Source organism: Dasypus novemcinctus, chromosome 4 (genome assembly GCF_030445035.2).
Source record: "Dasypus novemcinctus isolate mDasNov1 chromosome 4, mDasNov1.1.hap2, whole genome shotgun sequence".
NCBI classification, from domain to species: Eukaryota; Metazoa; Chordata; class Mammalia; order Cingulata; family Dasypodidae; genus Dasypus; species Dasypus novemcinctus.
Window position 1 is genome coordinate 124,251,117 of NC_080676.1, and position 22,142 is coordinate 124,273,258.

A 22,142-nucleotide genomic window follows, 5' to 3' on the forward strand; every position below is an offset into this window, starting at 1 on the left:
GTTGGATGGATAAAGCATACAGTTATTTAATGGTAAAAGAATATAAAGTTGTTTAACATTAATTAAAACACAGTGATTGCTATAATTGTTTTTCCCTTAAAGCAGTTTAGTTAAATGGTAGAAGGGAAAAATTGATAAGGTATTATAAATATAATATATCATCTTTTAATACAATCTGAAATTAATGTACTAGGATCTATTTTCAGGAATAATACTTGCTGAGCAGGTATTAAATAATAAGAGCTACCATCTATTACAAACTTACTGTGTGTCAGATACTCTGCCAAACACTTTGTACTTCATGATCTCTTTTAGTAAATCTTTCCTTTTCCTAGAGAACAGCTTTGTTAATGTGGAAGAAGACATTGTGTAATGGAAACATGGCCTCAACAGTTTCACATCTAATCTTTCCTTTTAAAATAGTCCTTTATTTAGTCCCTCCAAAATAGATGGTTCTCTTATATTTTAAAAAATAAACTATATTTGTCACCTTTATATCTGTTACTAGTGTTTTTTAAAAGAGCATTCTATATCTAAACTAAATTTATATTATTGAACATTATATCATGTTTTCCTTCTGTATCTCAGTAAAAATTTGCCTTTCATTTTTAGTGGATCTCTGCTGCTTGCTAGAAAGTTGATTTGATCCTATATAAGAATTTATTATAAGTATTACAAGTATTCAAATTATTATAAGTATTTAACTGATCATTTATTTTAACATCCATAATTTTCTGTTCAGTTATTCTAACTCAGAATATCATAGGGTCAAACTGAATGGTCAGTATTTATTTACTTGTGAAAATGGTACCTGAGAACCCCAGAAGTTTTCTTAGAATTAAGACATGCTGTAATCACAATAATTATCCCAGGGCTTCTGAGCATATATGCATGCCACAACAACAACAAAAAAGAGCTTCTATATCTCCAGAGAAAAGTCGAGAAAGATGAATGAACAATGTTTTCTCAGAAGCAGTGGCTTCAGTTGTACCCATGTATAAGAACTATCTCTAATTCTATTAATGTGATAACTCTTGGGATATAAATGGAAAAATACCTAATTAATGCCTATAAATAAGAATTAATTTGTGGAAGGACTTATGGTTCCTTTTTTCCAGTTGCATGGTATCAACTGTTGAATAAGGAAAGTGTTCATTAGACATTATCACAAAAAATTGTTTAAATGAATATAGAACTTAATTAAATGCAATCACATTCCCTTTTTTTAAAAGACAATATGTGTTTTATTATGGGAATATTAAAACAAAAAATTGATTTGTCTATAAAATTATAAACAATATTGTACCTTTTTTTCATGAGCTATTTATTATTTAATTAAATGCCCAATTTCATTTCCTTGCTTCCCCTAACAAAAATAATGGTGGTAACTTATTTTCTGATTCTGAAACATCATTTCTCCAGTTTATTGTCTTACCCTAACATGTTTAGCTCCCTAAGGCTTATGAAACATGTAAAACTTCAATAGTAGTCAGTATTTCCTGTTCTCATATTTGTAAAGGTAGTGAAACTTGCTCTTGTTACTAGAATAGTGATTAAGAGCTTGTGCTTTGCAATCTGACCATCTAAGGGTTCAAGTTCTGCCTCCACCACATATTGATGTTATAAAATAACCTCTTTGGTTCTTACTTTCCTCATCTCCTAAGACCTATTTGTAGAATTGCTGCCAGAAATAAATGAATTAATACATGCAAAAGGCTTAGCACAATGTCTGGCACATGAGTTCTGCATGTACTCACAGCTCTGGTCATCATTATTGTAAACATCATTATCTGAAAAATGTACTGGGATTTGAAAATAAAAGGAAGGAAAAGAAGTAGGCACTAAGCCTTCCCATTGCCTACATTCTTTTGTTCTAGCTTTTTTTCCCTTGTTTCCTATTCTCCCTTCACTACTACAAAATGGTTTCTCTCCTTTCACAGTACTGAGATTAAACATGACCTAGTCCCTTCTAATTTCTTTCCTCACTCTAGTATCATTTGCCTGCCTTTCCTTCTTATCCCTATTTCTCCATATGCAACAAACTATCTTGGTTCCCTCCCTTCTCTGTCTACTCTTTGTTATCTATTCCCCTCATATAGACCTCAAATACAGTCATTTATCCACTGATCCTCTTTCTTTGCATTCTTCCTTTGAAGAGCTTACACAATGCTTCTAGCTTCAGCTTTTGGGTTTATGAAGTTGTACCCTAACCCCCACCCCCACCTTGACCAGAGCCTATTCAACACTTTGTGATGTTAAATGACTATTAGGAAGTAATGGACAGCACAGAATCTCAGACTTCTGAGAGTTAAAAGAACTCCAGCATCACCTGGTTTGGCCAATTCATCTTAAAAGGCATTGGTTGGGTCAGCAGATGTATTATGGAAGCTTATTTTTGGAGACAGTTTCCAAAAATTAACTTTGTAGAGCACTTTACTGTGTATGGATGTTTTTATTTAAATTGACTCAGCTGAATCTCACATTATCTCTGTGATGCAGGTCAGGCAAGTATTCTTATCCCCACTCTAAATATGAGGATCAGAAAGATTTATAACTTACACAAGCCCATATTCCTAGTAAATGAACAGATACGATTTAAATCTAGTTCCTCTAAGTTCAGAACTGTTTTTCATTTAGCACCAGATAATTCGTCTTTTTGTTGCTCTGTAGAAATGCCATTAAAATAGGTGGCGCATGTCTCACTAATTACTTAAAATTTTATTTGTTTCTCTGTCCATGTTTGTAAAAGTTAATGGTGCCTCTGACTAAATGTTGTTTTCCTACATTGCTATACTACCTTAGTTTCTGACACTCAAAACCAGACATCTATTTTAGTAGACTATTTTGGTAATATAATTAAGAGAGACAATGTCTATTCAAAATTTTTATTAAAGCAAGATATAAACGTAAGTATATTTCAGCCTTCAAGTGCTGATTATAAAACAGGCATGATAGGCATTAAAGGGTATTAGAGGAATAAAAGAGTTTGGGGACTAAACATCCCATAGAATGTAGAGAGGAAAGAACACCTAAAAAGAGGTGAAAAATAAGAGTTTTGGTTTCAACAACTTTGATGAGATGCTGCTTGCATTCTTCTTTAAGGAGTGGAAATTATGATATACACATTAGCCCCATATTGCTATTAATAGCATAGTTCACTCTGGTTTGTCTTAGTGACACACATTAGATACAACCTTGTCAGACTTAGGGAGATGAGTTCCCTTGTTGGTTTATATTAGAAGCATTGAAGTACATATATTTTCTTTTCTTCCCTTTATAATTTTAGATGTAAAAAATTTGTTCCTGATGATATTTTGTCTGCTGGTTGCATTAGATGACTTGACTAAGGTATACTTAGAATTGTCGTACTGGATTTGATGAAATCTCTGATGACCATACTAGGCCTATTACTTTGGAATTTTATAATAAAACTCATTTGTGAAATAACTATGAGAATAAATTAATAAACAAATCTTCATATAATTTAATTCAAACTGTGCCACAATTTTTGCTCATTTGAATTATGTAAATCATCTCCATGTTTGACTGTCATAGCCAAAGTATTTAATTTTGTTATTGTTGCTAATTTTGTTTTGAATAGAATAGCCAGGCCAGCAATATTAGCCTTTCCCACTTGTAATATGATTAAACCAGGATAGCTGTTTTAAGGACAGTTGCCAACTATGTTATGTTTGTTACACATGCTGTATATATTATGCCCCAAGAAAATATTTTTGTTTATTAGTAATCATGTATATGTGTGTGTTTAAAACTCTCTCACTCATTTCCTTAATGAATATGTAGAACTGTTTTCTTTGAACCCCTTTTCACAATAAACAATCTAGGTATTAGGTATGGACCCAGAGGTGTCCAGGGATGACAAGAGTGATGATGCATGTGTGTGCATACAATCACACACATATGCACACCTGCAAACGTTGCTTTACAGCAACAGAAAATAGCCCAGCTCCTACCCATTGGGCTTTCTGAAGCACTGAATGAACCCTGTAAAATTATGATTTGATATAAGTTATGATTTGATAAAAGTTAAGAGAGAATAAGGAATGTACATTAATAATACATTGATCCTAATAAGTTATGACTTCAGAGAAAGAAATAAAATATTTCTACTCCCAAGAACATTACTTTAAAAATTTCAGGTATGTTAATTTTTATATAATTTGCAGACTAACTGGCAAATGGTAATAGAAGGGTAGAAAATATTATATCTAGGTGCATATCCTGGCCCTGCCAAATTAATAGCCATATGGTTTTTGACATGTCACTTTGATGTTTTATGCTTAAATTCAATGATCTGTTTAGAGAAAGCTAACTGGTGAAGTGTAACGAAGGTCTTGGAATATTGCTGACTTTGGTAAACTTGTAAACTACATATCCAGTTCAACTAAGAATTATATAAAATATCTATCTCCTAAAATGTCCATCTCCAAGGCACATACCTGTTAGAGTTATTAACTTGAAAAATAATTGCTTCAAACTGGCATGCATTTATTTAAACTATTATGGGTTATCCAAAAAGAAGAAAACAATTTTTACATGACTAAGTAAAACTTAATATGTGATGAAATGCAATTGTATTAGAAGTTATACTTTTATATATCTAAAATATTAAGTCCATTTAAAACAAAGGAAGAAAAATCAAGGGACCCTATATGCCCAAAGTTTACATTACTTCTAAAAGTTTCACAAAAGAATACACAGATTAAAAAGCAAAATCTGAGGAAAAGACTGCAATAGGAAAATAATGAAAGATCATCCACTCAACAAATATGCCAGGTACTAGGCCCGAGGTAGTAGGAAAAAAAGGTACGAAGTCTGAGGCAGTCGGGAAAAAAAAGACAGAAATTCATTATGCAGGTTTTAATAGACAGAAAAAAATTATAAAGATTGAAAATATGATAATTGAATTTATAGTATGTTAAAAGGTGATAATGCTATTAAGGTGGATTAATCGGTACACAAAAGAGTATAGAAAGGTTTTTAATTTTTCAGTTATGGTGGTCAGGGTAGGCTTTACCAGAAAGATTCCTTTTCTTTCTCAGAGCTTGAGTAGTACTTTCCTTTAAAATATTAAAATTTTAAAAAGCATCTGTTCTCAAGGAGTTCAGCATACTGCCAAATTAAACTTTACTGTACAATTTCAAAGATAAATGGGAAAATTTTAGATTCTAGGCAAGAACAAAGACATGGGGAGAAGGGAATGGGAACAAAGGCCGTAAAGGAAGTAGAGGTCAATTTGGGTGTAAAAAATAAGATAGAGAATAAATAGACCCACTTTTAAATTCTTATAGTTTGAGGCAACAGTTTAAATGGCCCAAGGTCTGTAATAATGACATAAACAGCGGCTAATAATTTGAGAACTGTTCCCAAAGATATACAGAAACTTGATTGAGCTCTCTATGTACATTGTCTCAGTTAATCTTCAAAACAACTCTCTGATATATTATCCAGGAAAAGCTGAGCCTCTGGGAATTAAATAACTTGTTCAGAGACACATAGCTGGTAACTGGCAGAACTGAAATTTGAAGGCAAGGTCTGTTGGACCCCAAAGCCCAAGGATGCACCCATCATATTATACTGTTTTAGGGTATCTCCAATCCTTGTCTGTATTCATGATCTGGCTCTGATGATGTTTACTTACTGTTTGTAATTGCTATTATTCCTCAGAGTCTCTGAACTTTCCAAGTATAGTTTCTATTTAAATATGTTTCTTGTTTGACTCCTTTGAAGGTGTTTTAGAGTTAGTTTGGGTGAAGGTGTTTCTTTATAGCTTAAGTAAAAATGATTTTGAGTTCAAAAGCACAATGTAGTTGTAAAACAGTGTTGAATCCGGATGGCCGAAACTCATTTTAATATCAAAGTATGCAATTAAAAAGTGAGTAAAAATCTTATTTTTTTCTGTTCAAAATAATTGCTATTGCTTCATCAAATAATTGAATTTGCACATTCTTTGGATAAGAACAGCCGAAGAGCAAAAATTTTAAGGGGAGGTTAGGATGTTAGTATGGCCACATTTTTGCATTATTCTTGTTTCTTCAGTTATTGAGAAACAATTATATTTTTTAGTTAAATTTTCGTATCTTCTAGAATAAAGGAAAGTTCCTGATTAGGTGAGTCAGGAGTATTCACTAAAGTATTTAGAATAATTTTCCTATTGCATAGAAAAATGTGTAGTACTCAATATTTTGTATTATCATTCAATTTGCTACTTACTGATGTGTATCATTAAGCATGCCTAAAAATAATAATTTGCATGAAAATGCATTTCAAAAAGCATAAAATTCAAAAATCCCTAAATTAACATGGTAGGTAATGACATTTGAGCCCCTCATTCTTTGAGTTTGTTTTATTGCTATTCTGCATTATACTTTTTCTAAAAATTTACAGCCAGCTAAGCAAACTCAAGAATTGGAGCTTATTTTGTAGTCCAAAATCAGAAACCTATTGTTGATGACATGAGAGCATTCTAGATTATAATAGAAATATATTTACTTTTTGCATTTAACTAAAAAATGTGTGGTGGTTATTTAAAACTTTAATGAAGACAGTGTTCACAAAATTAAATTCATTTGTATCTCATGCATGAGGATGCTACTTTTATCAGGGCAACAAAATTTTAATGTGAATTAAGAGTTTAAAAAAAAAAAAGTCCTCTTGAAGAAATCTTGCATTTGCCATCCATTGGAATTTAAAATATAGTTTGACTACATTCAATAGTAAATTCCCTATTTTTCCCACATTAATCTGTTTTAATATTATTTTAGAAATGTTGTAAAATATGGTGATTTTTTAAACAAAATCAGATTAAGAAAAAACCTAAATGGAAAATATCCGCCAAAAGTAATATAGCCATACATGTCACATTGCAATAAATAGTTTTCAAAAATAATTAAAAATCAGAATTCTCATTCCTATTAGGAACTTTTAAGGTTAATACATATTCTGGACCATGAAAGTAAAGATGGGAATGCCTAAATGATGCTAAAGAAAAGCAGGCATGCATCACAAACACAAACATATCTACCCCACACTACCACAGAAGCAACCAGAGAGAGCAACATAGTTGTAGGTTATGGTCCTCTCTGGGGCTTAACACGATAGGAAGAATTTAGCCAGATGGGCAGATGGGATGGATGGATGGATGGATGGATGGATGGATGGATGGATGGATGGATGGATGGATAGACAGACAGAAAGATAGATAGACACAGGCAGACAGACAGGTATAAATATATATTTATAAAATAAAAGCATCTATTTGAGATGCTATACAGTTATTATACCTATGGTTTTGTGGATTGTAGCTGGCAATAAATAAAATTCAATTCATGAAACAAAAAAAGGGATAGAGTTGGTTAGGCCATTGTGGCCCTGTGCTGGGTAGTTATCTTTAGACTATTCAAATCATAAAATCTCCATGTTTTCCAGTGCTGTTCTTACCCCACCAGATGTTTGTTCACATCCTTCAATTACAGCAGTCCTTAGAAATTTTGTACCTAATGTTTTCTGCCTTTTGCAGTTGGTATAGACTCTCTCTCCTGGGGTCTTTCAGCTCCCAGAAATTATTGCCGTCATAATATGGTGGATTGATTAAAGAATTAGATCTGAAAATAACTTAGACCAACTTCATATACTCTTTAAGATGCACATTTTTCACATTTTATCATGACTTCAATTGGGATGTACCTTACTATGGTTGGCAGGCATGGTAGTGGTATTTGTTCCTTTCTTAGAGATACATAAAATAATTCTTCTTAAAATCAGTGATATCTTAGATGTGAAGATATATGCAAACGTAACAGATTTGCCATCTTAATGGTCATCTAGTCACTAGAGAACCCCTCTTATTGTCACTCAATTTGATACCTCAGGGGTTATACCTTATAATAAATTTCCTTAGCTTCCTCAGCAAGAGTGAAGTGAGTTTAGTGTAGAATGATATAAATGATAATACTTCTTACATCAAAATCCATATACTTTGAACAGACACTTTATCAAGTGGCTGAGCAAACACAGCAGCTTTTGAAGTATTTGAAGAGCCATTGAATTTTAAGAGTCTTCATGCCTCCACTGTTCTTTAATCTTATTAGTACAGGCCTCTTTCAGAACATGCTTCTTCCTTGGTTCAAATTTAAGGACATAGATTATAAGATAATGTTAAAATTCTTTTCTCCTTCACCCTATTGATAGATATATTAAATTCTTAGGAAGCTCTTGAATTTAAAATAAGAAATCATAATATTTTAAAATGCCATCCAAATTGATAGGGCCCTGTTTATTCTATGTTTCTTTTCTTTGTTTCCCCTCCCCAGTCTCTCTATACATTTTCTATCTTTCTCCCTTTCTTGAATCTTCCCAAATTGAGCAAGGTATTTTGGGGGGTCCAATTTTGTGTTCACCTATAAAATGACTAAATGAACCTGGTGAACAAGATATGGATTTAGAATAAATGTAATAAAATTCAGTTATTCAGAAGCCATAAAAATCCTAAGAACTAACTCATTTAACACCAATTTTTAAAATTTAATGATATTAATCATTGAAATGAATATCACTTTATTTGCTTTTCCTATTCCCATCTCAGATCATGTGTTCTTTATTTTGTCCTCCTTATGCTTGGAATCTCTACTTTAGAAGTGATTCTTGGCGTAAAACTAAAGTGCCCATTTGTAAAGAGTAGAGTAGACAGATGTAGATTTGACTTGTGTGGACATCTCAGCTCTGCCATCAGCTGTCTGGTTTGGGGCAGTAGTATTGTCTTCTTCCACTTCTGTTTTCGCAAATTGAGCATTAGTTTCATTACATGTAAAATTGTATGTTATGAGGATTAATTGAAAGACTATGTGCATATGCCTGATGTTTATCACACAGAAGATACCTAACAGATATTAGCCCCTTCCACCTCCCACCTTGTCTTTGTCTTCTCTTCACTCTTGACCCTAATCATTATTTTATTTTTAAAATTTTTATTGTATGTCATTCATACATGAACATATATAAGCACTAAGTGTATAGCAAAAATTGTGAACTTACAAAACAAACATGCATAACATAAAGGGCTCCCATACAGCACCCCACCACCACACTTGCATTGTTCTGGCACATTTGTTACAAATGATGGAAGAGCTTTGCCAAAATATTACTTCTAACTGTAGTCAAATTGAGTACTGTCATTTGCACATCCAAAATCTCATTGATGCCTTTGTCTCCCCATTTCTACTCTCAGAATTTAGTCACAGTCACTATCCTTGGATTGTGGCTTGGCTCTTGATTTCCCTGAATTAGTCTTTCCCCTGTCCAACCTATTCTGTCTCCAACCTCTATGTTAATTTTCTTGATTCTCATACCTTTCTCAAATATCTTCAACCTTACTGTACTTACTACCAAAATAAATTGAAACATCCTAGCTCAGCCATCAAAAGTCTTTATATACAGACTGACAATCCTGTTTTTTCCTACCATGACTCTACTAGTTACATATTGCCTTCTGCTTTAGTTTGTGGACAGTGATATGCATGTTTTATCTTAAAGGACGTAAGTTGCATGTAAACCAAAACCATATCTTAGTTGTTTTCATATCTCACAGAGTGCCTTGCACTTTTAAAGTATTTTAGGTGAATGAGGCAATAAAGATAATTTATTCTACTTTAATATAAAAAGCAATATATGTAATTTAAAGATAAAGAAGGAATTTTAAAATAAGTATAAATTAGCACTGAATTATATTTTTAGGGTGGTGTTCTTTAATAGAAGAAGGATGAATGTAGATAGTTTAGTGTTGTCTGTGCCTCATGTAATGCATGTGTGTTTAAGTGTGTGTGTTTGTATATACATGAGAGACAGCAAGAGAGAGGGACAGAGAGAAAGAAGTGAGAAAATGCCCCAATAAGAGAACATGCAAAAAAAAGTAATAATTCAGTTACTCAAATAGCTTCTTTAAAATATTTAATCTAATTTGAAGTAGTATTCCCAGAAGATGGGATTTCCTGATACTTAAGTAAGCAATTTATAATTAGAAATCTCTTTATAAACATTTTTTGGGGGTACCAGGGACAGGAATTTGAACCCAGGACCTCGTATGTGTGAAGCCAGTGCTCACCCACTGAACCACATTGGCTCCCAAGTTGGAATTTTTTTTCATTTGTTTTGATTGTTTTTTTTTGTTTTTTCTAGGAAGCCCCAGGAACTGAACTTAGGACTTCCCATGTGGGAAGTAGGCACTCAATAACTTGAGCCACAACTGTACCTGACAAACATTTCCTTTGACCTACTATTTTAATTTTTGAAATTTCAAGAGTTCACATTATATTTTCTAAAGGAAATAATTGTGTTCTCTGGGTAGTGTAGACACAGGGCTGGGTAATTCCAAAAGGGGCCACAGCAGTGATTTTTTTCTTTAAATTATATATCAATACCAGAAAAAAAGTCTAAATGATATTTCAAAACATTTTGTATGGCTCCTGTAAGATTTTCCTTTACAATTACAAATTATATATATATTAAACAAGTAGATTCTAATCACTTTCCTTATGCTGGTCCTTTTCAATATAAAATAAAATGGATCCTTAATGATTACATTTGTTCTTTGAGTACCCTTTGAAAAAAAATAAATAGGCAAAAGTTACTATTAATTTTGTGATGTTTTTAACAAATCTGTTTTATTAATCAAATAACATACATACTTTGAAATATAGTAGTAAATGTACATAATAGCTTAATTTAGTCTTCAAAGTCCAATACATATAAATAGATTCCTATACTATTATAACATAACTACTAATCAATGGTAATCTTATAATAAGTCTATTTGTTCAGTGATTCTCAACTCATAGATTGAGAACCAATTCTTTTGATGATACATTTGCTTTCTTCATCTACCCCTACCAATAATTAGTATTGTTAACTACTACTTTAATAACTGATACTCTAATTCCTTAGTTTTCAAAAGTATTATGCAACATTCTCTAAACCATACTCTTTTGAAGATTTGTAGGAACATTTAATAAAGTAAAATAAAGAACAAAAGCTAAGCTTTTTAAGTTTCTTTCCTTTCAGATTTATTACTTCATTTTCTATGTCTTCAATTATTTGTTTTCACTACCCATATTTCACCGTTAAATTGGTACACTTGAATCATTGTCACCTATATTGAGTAACTGTAGAATATGCCTGAGCCTAGTCATCTTTTGAAATCCTCTCTTTCCTTCTCTTTCTCTATTTCCTTTAAACACATAACTTATGATTATGAGACTGGATCAGAGCAGGCTGATCAGGATTGACCACGGTGAAGCCACCATTCCCAGTAAAAGAGCCTGTGGCACATCCATCTGCATCTCATTTCAAGAGGTTCCCTAAGCATGAAAATGATGGATCATTGTTTATTACTCACATGTAATGTTAATGGGGATAAATTTTGCTATGATATAAATATATAAACATTTCTGAAATTAAAGATTTATATACTTGGTAAAGAAAACACAATATGCCAAAACCATCTATATTCCTCCTTAAGCAAAAAGAAACTAAAAGGGTTTCTAAGTATGCATGCATAGTAACTTGTGGATTTTTAAATAATGTACCATTTCTATACATTTTGAGAATAAAAACCATAGCTAGTATTTATTTTATTGTAAATACAGTAATGCTAACGGGCTTAATAACTCACTCTGAAAAACCAGATGGTAAATTATAGCAGATCACATGACTGCGACATGCATCCACCTGTGACATGATGAATAGACTGTTTATGTGATCTTGCTGTTTTAATAGCAATATGGTGTGTATAAACTGGGGAAGGGAGTAAAGCTGCTTCGTTCTGCATTATTAAAACTACAAAACAAGTGTCCCTCACTTTAAGAACCAGCATCTAGAAAATTGAGATAATTCAGAGATGGGGAATGAGGTAAAAAAATTAAAAGCACATCAAATGAGGAATGTTTGAAAGTTCTGGGATTATATTTAATATGTATTTGGTAGTATTTAGAGGACATATGGAAGATAGCAAAGCTATTATTAAATATTTGAAAGGATATGATACAGTTATTGAACTTATTCTTTAGGTTTTCTCTGGGTAGAATAGTAACAAGAAGCCAAATTTCTGCTCAATAAGGAAAAGAAATTCTGATAAATGGAATGGGTTTAAGAGAAAAGTAGATTCTTTGTTAATAGGTGCATTTGGTACAGGCTGGGTGATGACTTGGTGAGCTATGATAGAAGGATAATAAGGGCCCCATGGATATATGGACTAGATATCCTAGAAAGCTGCTTTTAACCTGAGAATAGAAATATTAGAGAAGAAATGAGTATATAACACAAATCATGATTTAACAGTGTTCTGAATACTCACTTTTAAATTGCTGTCTCAGTACATATTTTGTAGTGTCTCATTCAACTCCTGAACAGTTGTTAATTCCTTAATAGCTATACATTCAAAATTGTGCTAGATTCAGATGCAGCTGAATATGGAGGACACCAGAGACTGGATCACAATACGGATTTCTTTTCTGAGGCTTTCAAACATAATGAACGTCCTTGTTCGCTTTTGGTAAGTAAGGTGCTTAAGATATTTTCATTCTATGTTAATTTAATCCTTGATTTTTAAAGTGATGTTACGTTCAAAGAAACAGCTCTTCAACAAGTAAGCAACATTCAAAAGAGGGGTAGGGAAGGGAGACTATACTAAACTAAAAAAAGTTAAAAAAAAAAAACAGATACAATGTGTGGTTCTGGACTAAACTGGGATTTGGATAAGGTAACAGTACAGGATATTTGGGAGACAATTAGGGAAATTTGAATATTAATAGGATTAAAATTATTCCTCAAAAATTAGAGCAGAGAGTTAAATTTTTTCTAATGTGGACATTCCTATTCTCTATTTAAGAATTTACTTCTACTCTTCTTGTTTTCTCTGTAATATTTTACACTGAGCAGATTTATATATTATGTACTGTCTAATAAAGCTGAATTTAAAACACCTTAAAAGAATCAATAAAAATATATATCTTTTTCCTTTCATATAGTAAATTGAATACTAAATTTTTCTCGATGTAAAATTCCCTGGTTTCTTCATATTACCAGGAAATTTATTATATTACGTTAACTAATTTTACTTTGAGAAGCAGACACAAATCATAGCATATTGCTTCAAAATCCTTGGTTTAAATTCTAAAAGAAAAATGTAGAATTATCAAATTTCTAGACCTGGTAGAATTCCTCATTGAATGTATTGCTGATGTCTTTGTCCCTGTTTGTCTTTCTGCAATCTATCTGTCTTTCTCTGTCTCTGTCTCTCTTTCTCTCCAAGATCTGCATTTTTTTTAAGTAATGTACTTTTGGGTTAAAGATGTATTTCACATTCATGAGGCTAGGATATATCTAGCAAATGTATGACTTGATTACAGCTCTTAAAGCTACAATTTGAATGAAACCCCTCATTTTTCAAAACTCTAGATATAAGTCAGGAATGAGAATTAGTGTAATACTGCTGACTCTCCCTTCTTGATTATTTTCCAACTATTAGAGTAGTACCAGCACCTTACTTTGTGAGCTGTCATATTATATACAGTACTGACGCACCGATGAGAGTGACATAAAATAAATGAAAATTGCAGGGATGAGCCAGATTGAGTTGTTGAATTATAGGCTATGAAGGAAGTGTAAATGGCCATAGGAGACTTAGGTATTGGCCTAAGTGTATATAGGTACAAATGGATGTGTGTCAATGATTGTTTTAGTTTTCTTGGCTGCTCAAGCAAATACCATGAAATGGAGTGGGTTAAACAAAGGAACTTATTTGCTCTTGGTTTGAGGCTAGTGAGGCTAGGAAACAGTCCAAATCAAATCATTAAGATGATACCTTCTTCCTGAAGTCTGTGGTGTTCTGGGGTTGGCTGCAGAACATTCTTGGTCCTTACCTCCTCTCTCATATGGCAATGTACATGGCAGCCTGTCCTGGCTTCTATCATCCAGGTTCTGTTGAATTTCAGCTTCTGCCTGCTCCTGTGAATTTCTGTCACTCTGTGTCTGAATTTCATTCTGCTTATAAAAGACTCTTGTAATAGGATTAAGACCCAGACTGATTGGGCTGGGCCACACACACATTAACAAAAGTAATCTCATCAAAAAGCTCAACTTACAATGCGTTCATATCCACAGAAATGGATTAGATTTAAGAACATGTTTTTCTGGATACATACAGCTTCAAACCACCACAATGAAGTTTTAGTTTGCTAAATGTTGCCAGTGCAATATACCAGAAATGAATTAGCTTTTACAATGGGAATTTATTAACTTACGAATATATAGTTGTGTGGCCATGAAAGTGTCCAAATCAAGATATCATCAGAGATCCTTTCTAATGAAGCTGCAACTGGGTGCTCAGGCATATAGCAGAGCACAATGGGGGCATCTGCTTATCTCTCCCCTCCAGGCCATGTTGCTTTCAGTTTCTGGCTAAAGTGGCTTCCTCTGAGGCTCCGTGTTCCATTGATTCCAGCTTCTGGTTCCCAGGGCCTTCTCTCTCAACTTCTGGGTTTCCCTCTGTCTCTGCGGCCTTTCTTCTATGTCAAAGGCATTTTATTCCTCTGTTTATAAAGAATTTCAATAAGAGGATTAAGACTCACCCTGCATCATACCCTCCTGAAGTGATCTAATCAAAAGGAAGTTTCCTTAACTGAATCTAATAAAAAAGTCCCATCTACATAAGTTTACTTTACAGGAATGTATTGGCTTTTAGAACAGGATTTTCTGGGAAAAGACTCAACCTGCCACAGTGATGATATATGTGTAGCTATCAGTGTGTATCTGTTTGTGTGTGTGTGTGTGTATATATATATATATATATATTTTTTTTTTTTTTCAGAGAGAGCTCAAAGATGCTATCCAGTTCTTTCTTAGAAGGCATAACAAGGACATCTAAAATAAGATAATAAAAATACTTTTAGAAATGAAGAAAAAATTATCTTAAAGCTCTGAAATAACCAAAAGAATACCTGGCATTAGGGAAAATGATTCAGGTCACAAAGAGGAGTCATGGAGAAACTTTAGCAACAAATGGCAATAAAGCTTAAGCAACTCTAAACATTTACTTTCTAGCTGGGATGAAGTTTGAAATATTCAGACAGCAAAAATAGTAGGTAGCCAACTTTGCTAAATGTTCAACTTTCCAAACTGGGTTCTGTTTGAGAGGGAGGCCTTGTGGCATGATAAAAAGATCACAAAATGTTGTGGCAGAAGTCCTACAATCAAGCCCCCCGTCTTCCATTCACTGCCTTGAGAACTTGAATGAGTAATTAAACTCTTTTGTGCCTTCCTTTCCCTCATGTATAAAATGAGGATTAATAATAATATCCTCTGTACAGCAAAGATTTTTCTAAGGCATAAATTCATTAATATATGCAAGCTTTTTGGAAACAACAAAATGCTATTGCGTAAGTTAAAATACTTTAAAATAGTTATTATTGTCATGGCCATTTAATTTTCATTTCATATTTTAAACATACCAAGGCATTAGATGCTTTGAGGACAAACAAATAAAGAATTTCTCCCAAATTTGGGAAAATTACAATTGTAGGTAAGGGGCTCACAGTCTTTGGGGTTGGGCAGAAAATACTTTGATAGCCTTTTGACTTTTTTAAAAGCAAAGATATTATCATAGTTAAAACAAGTTCATTAATTAGCAACAACAGCCTTCAGATTACTTTTCAAGTGCTAATTGAATTTATCTCAAAAATATGGAATGTGCTGGTCTAAGTTAGCAGGTGGAATGGAGAGTCTCCTAAGTCTCGATAATAAGGAGAGGAATGCAGCACCGCCAGCATATGAGAAATAGAATAGAGCTTACCCACTGCCTGTAATAGATTTCTAATCCAAGCCGGTCAGCAAGGTGGGGGTTAGCCCTATCTTCCAGCAGCAGCAATTTGTTTTCGATGACTACAGGTGTTTCAGGTATTACTCATTTAAATAAGGTTTTAGGCTCCAGATGAAATGATCACTGCTTTTAATGTAGGAATAAGGGGAATCTAAATAGACCAGTAAAATACAGAATGTCCAAGAAAACAGGTTATTCTGGGAATAGTTAGAGAAGAGAAACACATTTGAAAACTTAAGTGTTGTAAGAACACCTCATTATATTGGAACGTCTTATTAAGCTGATTCATATGTACTGGGATCCAATCCAGTTCCTTGAAAATGACTGTGTAAGCATTCTAGGTTTCATGCCACCACCAGTGAGATCAGCCCTGCCTCCCACATTCATAGCATAAAGACTGGGGCAGGGGCCCGACATTTGCTAAAGTTTAATTTGCAAGTTCAATAATCCAAAGGATCTGCTGAATAAGTGTCAAATCTGTTTTCAAAGATAGCAACAAACAGAGCTCAGAGGATTCTTAAAATAGCCATACATGTTGCAGCCTCAGCAGGTACCACTCTAGCATCATCTTTATGTGCTCCATCCGTTGAAACTGTGAAGCCATGGCATAACTGCATGTATACTACCATTGCATCGTCTTTGTACGATGCAAGATCAGAGTATCTTTGTAAGATCTTTGTAAGATCAGAGTATCCCATGAATGCCATAGGGCAGAACTCCATTCTGCTTTACTGGCAATTACTGGAAACTCCATTTCCCCTCTATTTCAGGTTTCTTATATAGGGACCTATATGTTAACCTTGATGTTAACCTTGATGTTAATCAGTGTACTAGGGGAGGTGAGGGAAGGGGGCTTCCTTTCTTTCCTCTGGTTCATAAATCGAGGTTCTCTGGCACAAATGGGAGAAAGTGATTATTAAGCCTTAAATGAATTAGTTTCCTTTACAGTAAGTCAAACAGTCTCAACAATGAAAATGTGAACAAAACAACAGTTTTAGAATTTATTACTTTTCCACTTAGTTCCCTTTCCAATAAGAAGTAGGGCTGTTTATTCACATTCTAAATTTAGGGGTTCAAAAGTAGATTTTGATATGAATCAGGGTTTTGGCACCATTGTATCCTTTTTGTCCTTAGGTGGTTTATATTGAAGATGCAACTTAATAATTGGTATAATATCTTTTGCTTGATTTGAAATTATGAAAACATGTTTTTTTTTCAGATTTATGAAAAAAATACAACTCTTAAAGTTTACTTTTTTAAATGGTTCTATGTTAGATGAGATTAATATACATTTCTATAAAGATTCTTATTGGCATCAGTTTTTCTTTAATACAAAATAATGAGAGTTAGAATAGTATTTCTTTATTAGAAATTATTTTATAAACTAAAGCATGTTGTGAAAACTAAAGTAATTTTATATGATTCTTATTTTTCAAAAATTTCTTATGGAAAATTTGTATATATAGCTGTTAAGAATTTAATGCCATTTTCACTGAATGATGTTTTCATAACACCAAAATATCTGAATGTGCAATTGCGAACTTAAACAATTTCTAAAAAAAAAAATTTTAAAAAATAAGTTTTATAGTTTTAAACCATTTTTTATTTTAAAATTTTTGACACCCTGTTCTCAAAAGTTGTAATTAATTTTGGCAACTCAATAATGATCCTAGAGTATAGGTTCTTAACCTTTTTTGTTTCACAGACCCCTTTGCCAGTCAGGTGAAATGAATACTACTGTAATTTATTTATTGCACACATTCATAAGTGAAGGAAATGCTAGATTTCAGTTAGAGGTCAGAAAAAATAAGATAATAAGTTGATATTTTCAATTCAAGTTCAGAGACCCCTTGAAATTGTTCCAGGGACCCTTGGGAAATTAAGTCATTAAGATAGTCAAATTAACCAGGTAGATTAGCATGCATTTTGGTTCTCTTAATGCCTAAATTGGATTATACTGTGGCAATCTGATTCCTTTGAAGAGTTGGCTATAAATAAAGCTACAAAAATGAAATTTATGGCCATACATTACATTGTCTCATCTGTTCTTAATGTAATGCAAGCCACAAAATGTTTAGGGAGTAATGATTAATAAATAAGCATAGAAGATATGTGTATCCACATATATCATCTATGGTATGCATGCTTAATGGTTTCTATATACATGTGCTTAAATATTAATGGTTTATATTTAAATGGACTTAAACATATGTTTAAATCTACTTAAACTATTTTCATATTTTTTTTCTTTTGCTGTGTGATTTTGAATTAAAATTATAAAAGGAGAGTTACATAGTCAATACTTAGCACTAATTTATAGGGACCCCAAATTATTTGAGTCTATAATTTTGTCAGCATAAGGATTATCTCTGATTATCTCAAGTCCTTTAGTGTAATTGGTAGTTGTTCCCTAACCACTAAGAAAATTAATTTATGTAGTCAGAACACTAATATAGAATAAAACTCAAAATCCCACAAATAGCCTTAGTTAAGAAAAATCACTTGCTTGGAGATTCTTTTCATATTATCTATATTTTAAGGGCTCCAGAGCAACATACATTCTGGTAATTAACACTGCAGTGAAAAAATATAATTACACAATATTCCTTTTAATGATATACTGAAGGTTTTTGAGCAGATCATATTAAGAGGTCTCTAAGTGTGACTGAATTGGCATCAAAAAGCTTCTTACATAAAATGACCATCATCGTTTAATGAGATTTGTTGTAGTATTTTTGCTTTAACAATTAAGTGACAAAATAGGAAACTCACTGTATATATTGCAAACTTCAGACTTCTTACATCATCTCTTTTTTTACTCTTCAGTTTGGGCTAGCTAAAATACCAAAATATCAAAGAGAATAAGTTATTTCTAAATTATCAGTAGATAATTATTACAGTATTTATTTTTAGTTAGCGAAATAAATGTAAGGCTATGAATCAAACAAAGACACTGTGAGTGCCTAAGTTCCCAAAACAAAGTTCATTTGACTTGTTCTGATGTACCACTCAGTGCATAACACTGAGGAGGGACCTAATCATTTTTTGTCCTAGGCCTGCCTTGTATGTTTCACTGTAACTCTCTGAAGTCTTAGAGTCCTTTCACCTGCATTTATTTATTTAAATATTTTTTCTTCTTTATTTTCTTTTAAATGTTACGTTAAAAAAATATGAGTCCCCATATACCCTCCACCCCCCTACCCCACTCCTCCCCCATAAACAACCTCTTTCATCATCTTGGCACATCCACTGCACCTGGTGAATATTTTGGAGCACTGCTGCACCACATGGACAGTGGTCTACATTGTAGTCTACATTCTCCCCTAGTCCACCAGTGGGCCATGGCAGGACACACAATGTCCAGCATCTGTCCCTGCAGCACCACCCAGGACAACTCCAAATCCTGGAAATGCCCCCACATCATATCTCTTCTTCCCCCTCCCTACCACCAGTTCCCCAGCAGAACACTAGTACTCTATTCCTCCATCCTGTGGACCCTGGGATGGTTAAGTCCAGTCCCCCTTTACATCAAGAGGGGGCTTAGATTCCACATGGATTATGGATACAATTCTCCTGCTTGCAGTTGTAGGTACCCTTAGCTCCCTGGTGTGGTGGTTGACCTTCATCACCTCCCTGTTAGCTGGCCAGGGTAAGTCCAATAAACCAGAGGATAGGAGTTGCAAGTCTGCTGAGGCTCAGGGCCTGACTGTCTCACATGGACAGTCCAGAGATTCAGGTCTCCTGAGTATACACCAACCCCAACACCAACCACAGGTCTGGTAAAAGTAACAGAAGAGGCATGTGTAGAAAGGTCATATCTGAGTCCAACTCTGCGGCGGCTTGCTCAGTCGGTAGAGGTGGGGTCTGGCTGCGGACGAGGGGTCGGTCCAGCTCTCGACGAGGGGTCGGTCCCGCTTGGGACGAGGGGTTAGTCCCACTTGGGACGAGGGGTCGGTCCGGCAGCAGACAAGGGATCGGTCTCACAAGGGGTTGCGCGGTTCGGCTGACGGGGTCGCCCGGCGAAGCCGGCGACGAAGGGGTCGCCCGGCGAAGCCGGCGACGAAGGGGTCGCCCGGCGAAGCCGGCGACGAAGGGGTCGCCCGGAGAAGCAGGCGACGAACTGGGGACAAGGGAGGCCAGGCCCTTGTCGGGGGCTCTCAGGACTGGAGGGCGCACGGCAGAAGAACTACCGCGGAGACAAGGTAAACACGCAAGTCCACTTTACTGAGGGAGAGGCAACAGTTTTATAGGGGCTGGGGAAGGCTGATTGGTCGAAGCCATGCCCTGTTCTGATTGGTTGCCGGCGAAAGGTCAGTGGGCGGTACTGGATGGGGGAGGGGTGGTGGTTAGGGATTGGCTGTCGCTGTTGCTGGGGGAAGGGGCAGGGTTTAGGGATTGGTGGCTGCTGTTGCTGGGGTGGAGGGCAGACTTGAGTTTCCCGCCCACGCCTGGCTGTTGCTGCTGTCGGGGGAAGGGAAAAGGGCGGGCTGGATTTTTCTGCCCACGCCTGGCTGTTGCTGCTGTCGGGGGAAGGGAAAAGGGTGGGCTGGATTTTTCCGCCCACACCTGGCTGTTGCTGCTGTCGGGGGAGGGGAAAAGGGCAGACTGGAATTTTCTGCCCTGCGCCTGCGCAGGGAGAAGGAAGAAGAAGGGTGCCGCCCCACAAGGCATCGGGTGGCGCCATCTGGGAGGAGGGGTGGCCGCGGAAGCATGGCTGCCGAGAAGGGGAGACCCGAGGGCACTCTGCGCCCATGCCGAGCTTCCTTCAGGGGTGGCGGTGGGCCCGACCAACCACCCTATTATGGGGGCAGCGGAATTAGGCCTACCGCGGCTGCTCCCCTGCCAGGCCAGCAAACCACACTTCAGCCCGAGGGGTGACCGCACAACTCTATCACACTCAGGAACACAAACTCCAAAGTAGGGCCAACTGATATGGCCCTGAACTGCAGAGCCATCTGCCATGACCCTATGGGTCTCTATCGCCCTCAGGAGAACCAGTACCTGGGTTTCTATCTACTTCGGCTGTATCTGTTACCCTGCTGAGGTATGCGTAAGGATTACTCCTCTGATGACTGCCCGACTCTTTTTTGGAGACTCATAGCCGTATAAACTCATTTAGAACAGTATTGCAGCAGAAAATTTACAGAGGGAACTGTAAATTCTTTTGTCCAGTTTCTGGTGCTACTGAGGAATTTAGATTGGTCTTCAGTTTTAGATTGCTTATAGCAGAAACAGTTTAGAACCATTCAGATTATAACCTGCTGTCCTATTAATTAAATATGGTTAATATGATTCCCAGAAATAACTCATATAATGTACCCCTTAATAAGTAGATGGCAAACTTCTTTGGAAGGGAAAGTCTCTTGTCTCTTTTTAAATTTTTTTTGAAATTTATCATTCATACATGAACATGCAGAAACAATAAGTGTATGGTATAATTTGTGAACTTATAAAACAAACATGCATTGTTGTGAAACAATCGTTACAAACTATGAAAGAGCTTCATCCAAACATTACTATTAATTATAGCCAATATCTTATATTTGATATATTTTTCCCTAATCCACCTCATTAATGATACCCTGTATTAGTAGTAAATCCTTGTTATTGTTCATGAAAGAATATTCTCCTAGTCCTTCTTCCACCACAGGATTCATTGTGCTATACAGTCCATGCTTTTTAAAATCAGTTCAAAGTGTACACTCAGTGCTCTCATAATCATCACAGAGTTGTGCTATCATCACAGTCAATTTCAGAATGTTTTCATTACTCTAAAAGGAAAAGTCCCATACCCTCTTTTACTCCACATTGTTGTCCCTTAGCCTTGGATAATACCTTCTTAGACATTGCTGCAAAAATAACACAATATTGCTGTTGACTATAATCCATAAATTACATTAGTTATAATTTTCTCATGTATCATCATATACTTAACACTTTGTAAAGGAAGAACATTCTTATACTATTAGCCACAATCTTCATCCACCACCAAAATTACTGTTATACATTACCTACATTATTCTCTAGCGCCTTTCAATTGAAATATTACATCCACAGACTACCCCTTTCAGCCACACCCACACTTCTGAATCAGCAGTTAGTTACACTCACTATAATGTATCAATATTAACTCTATTAATTTGCACACATTTACAATAAACCTTATTAAAAATTCTACATACATTAAACATCAATTCCCATTCTCAGCCCACATTCAATTCCTATTCAATTCCAATTCAATAACCTATTCTTC

General features: G+C 35.0%; 1 protein-coding gene across 1 annotated transcript in view; it reads left to right on the forward strand.

Moving 5' to 3' along the window:
- GBE1 (1,4-alpha-glucan branching enzyme 1) overlaps positions 1–22,142 on the forward strand; it is a 342,498-nt gene that overhangs the window by 310,256 nt on the left and 10,100 nt on the right. The window contains exon 15 of the mRNA XM_058296064.1: positions 12,448–12,565. Coding sequence (XP_058152047.1) covers positions 12,448–12,565 — 118 coding nt within the window. The remainder of the gene's footprint in view (positions 1–12,447; positions 12,566–22,142) is intronic.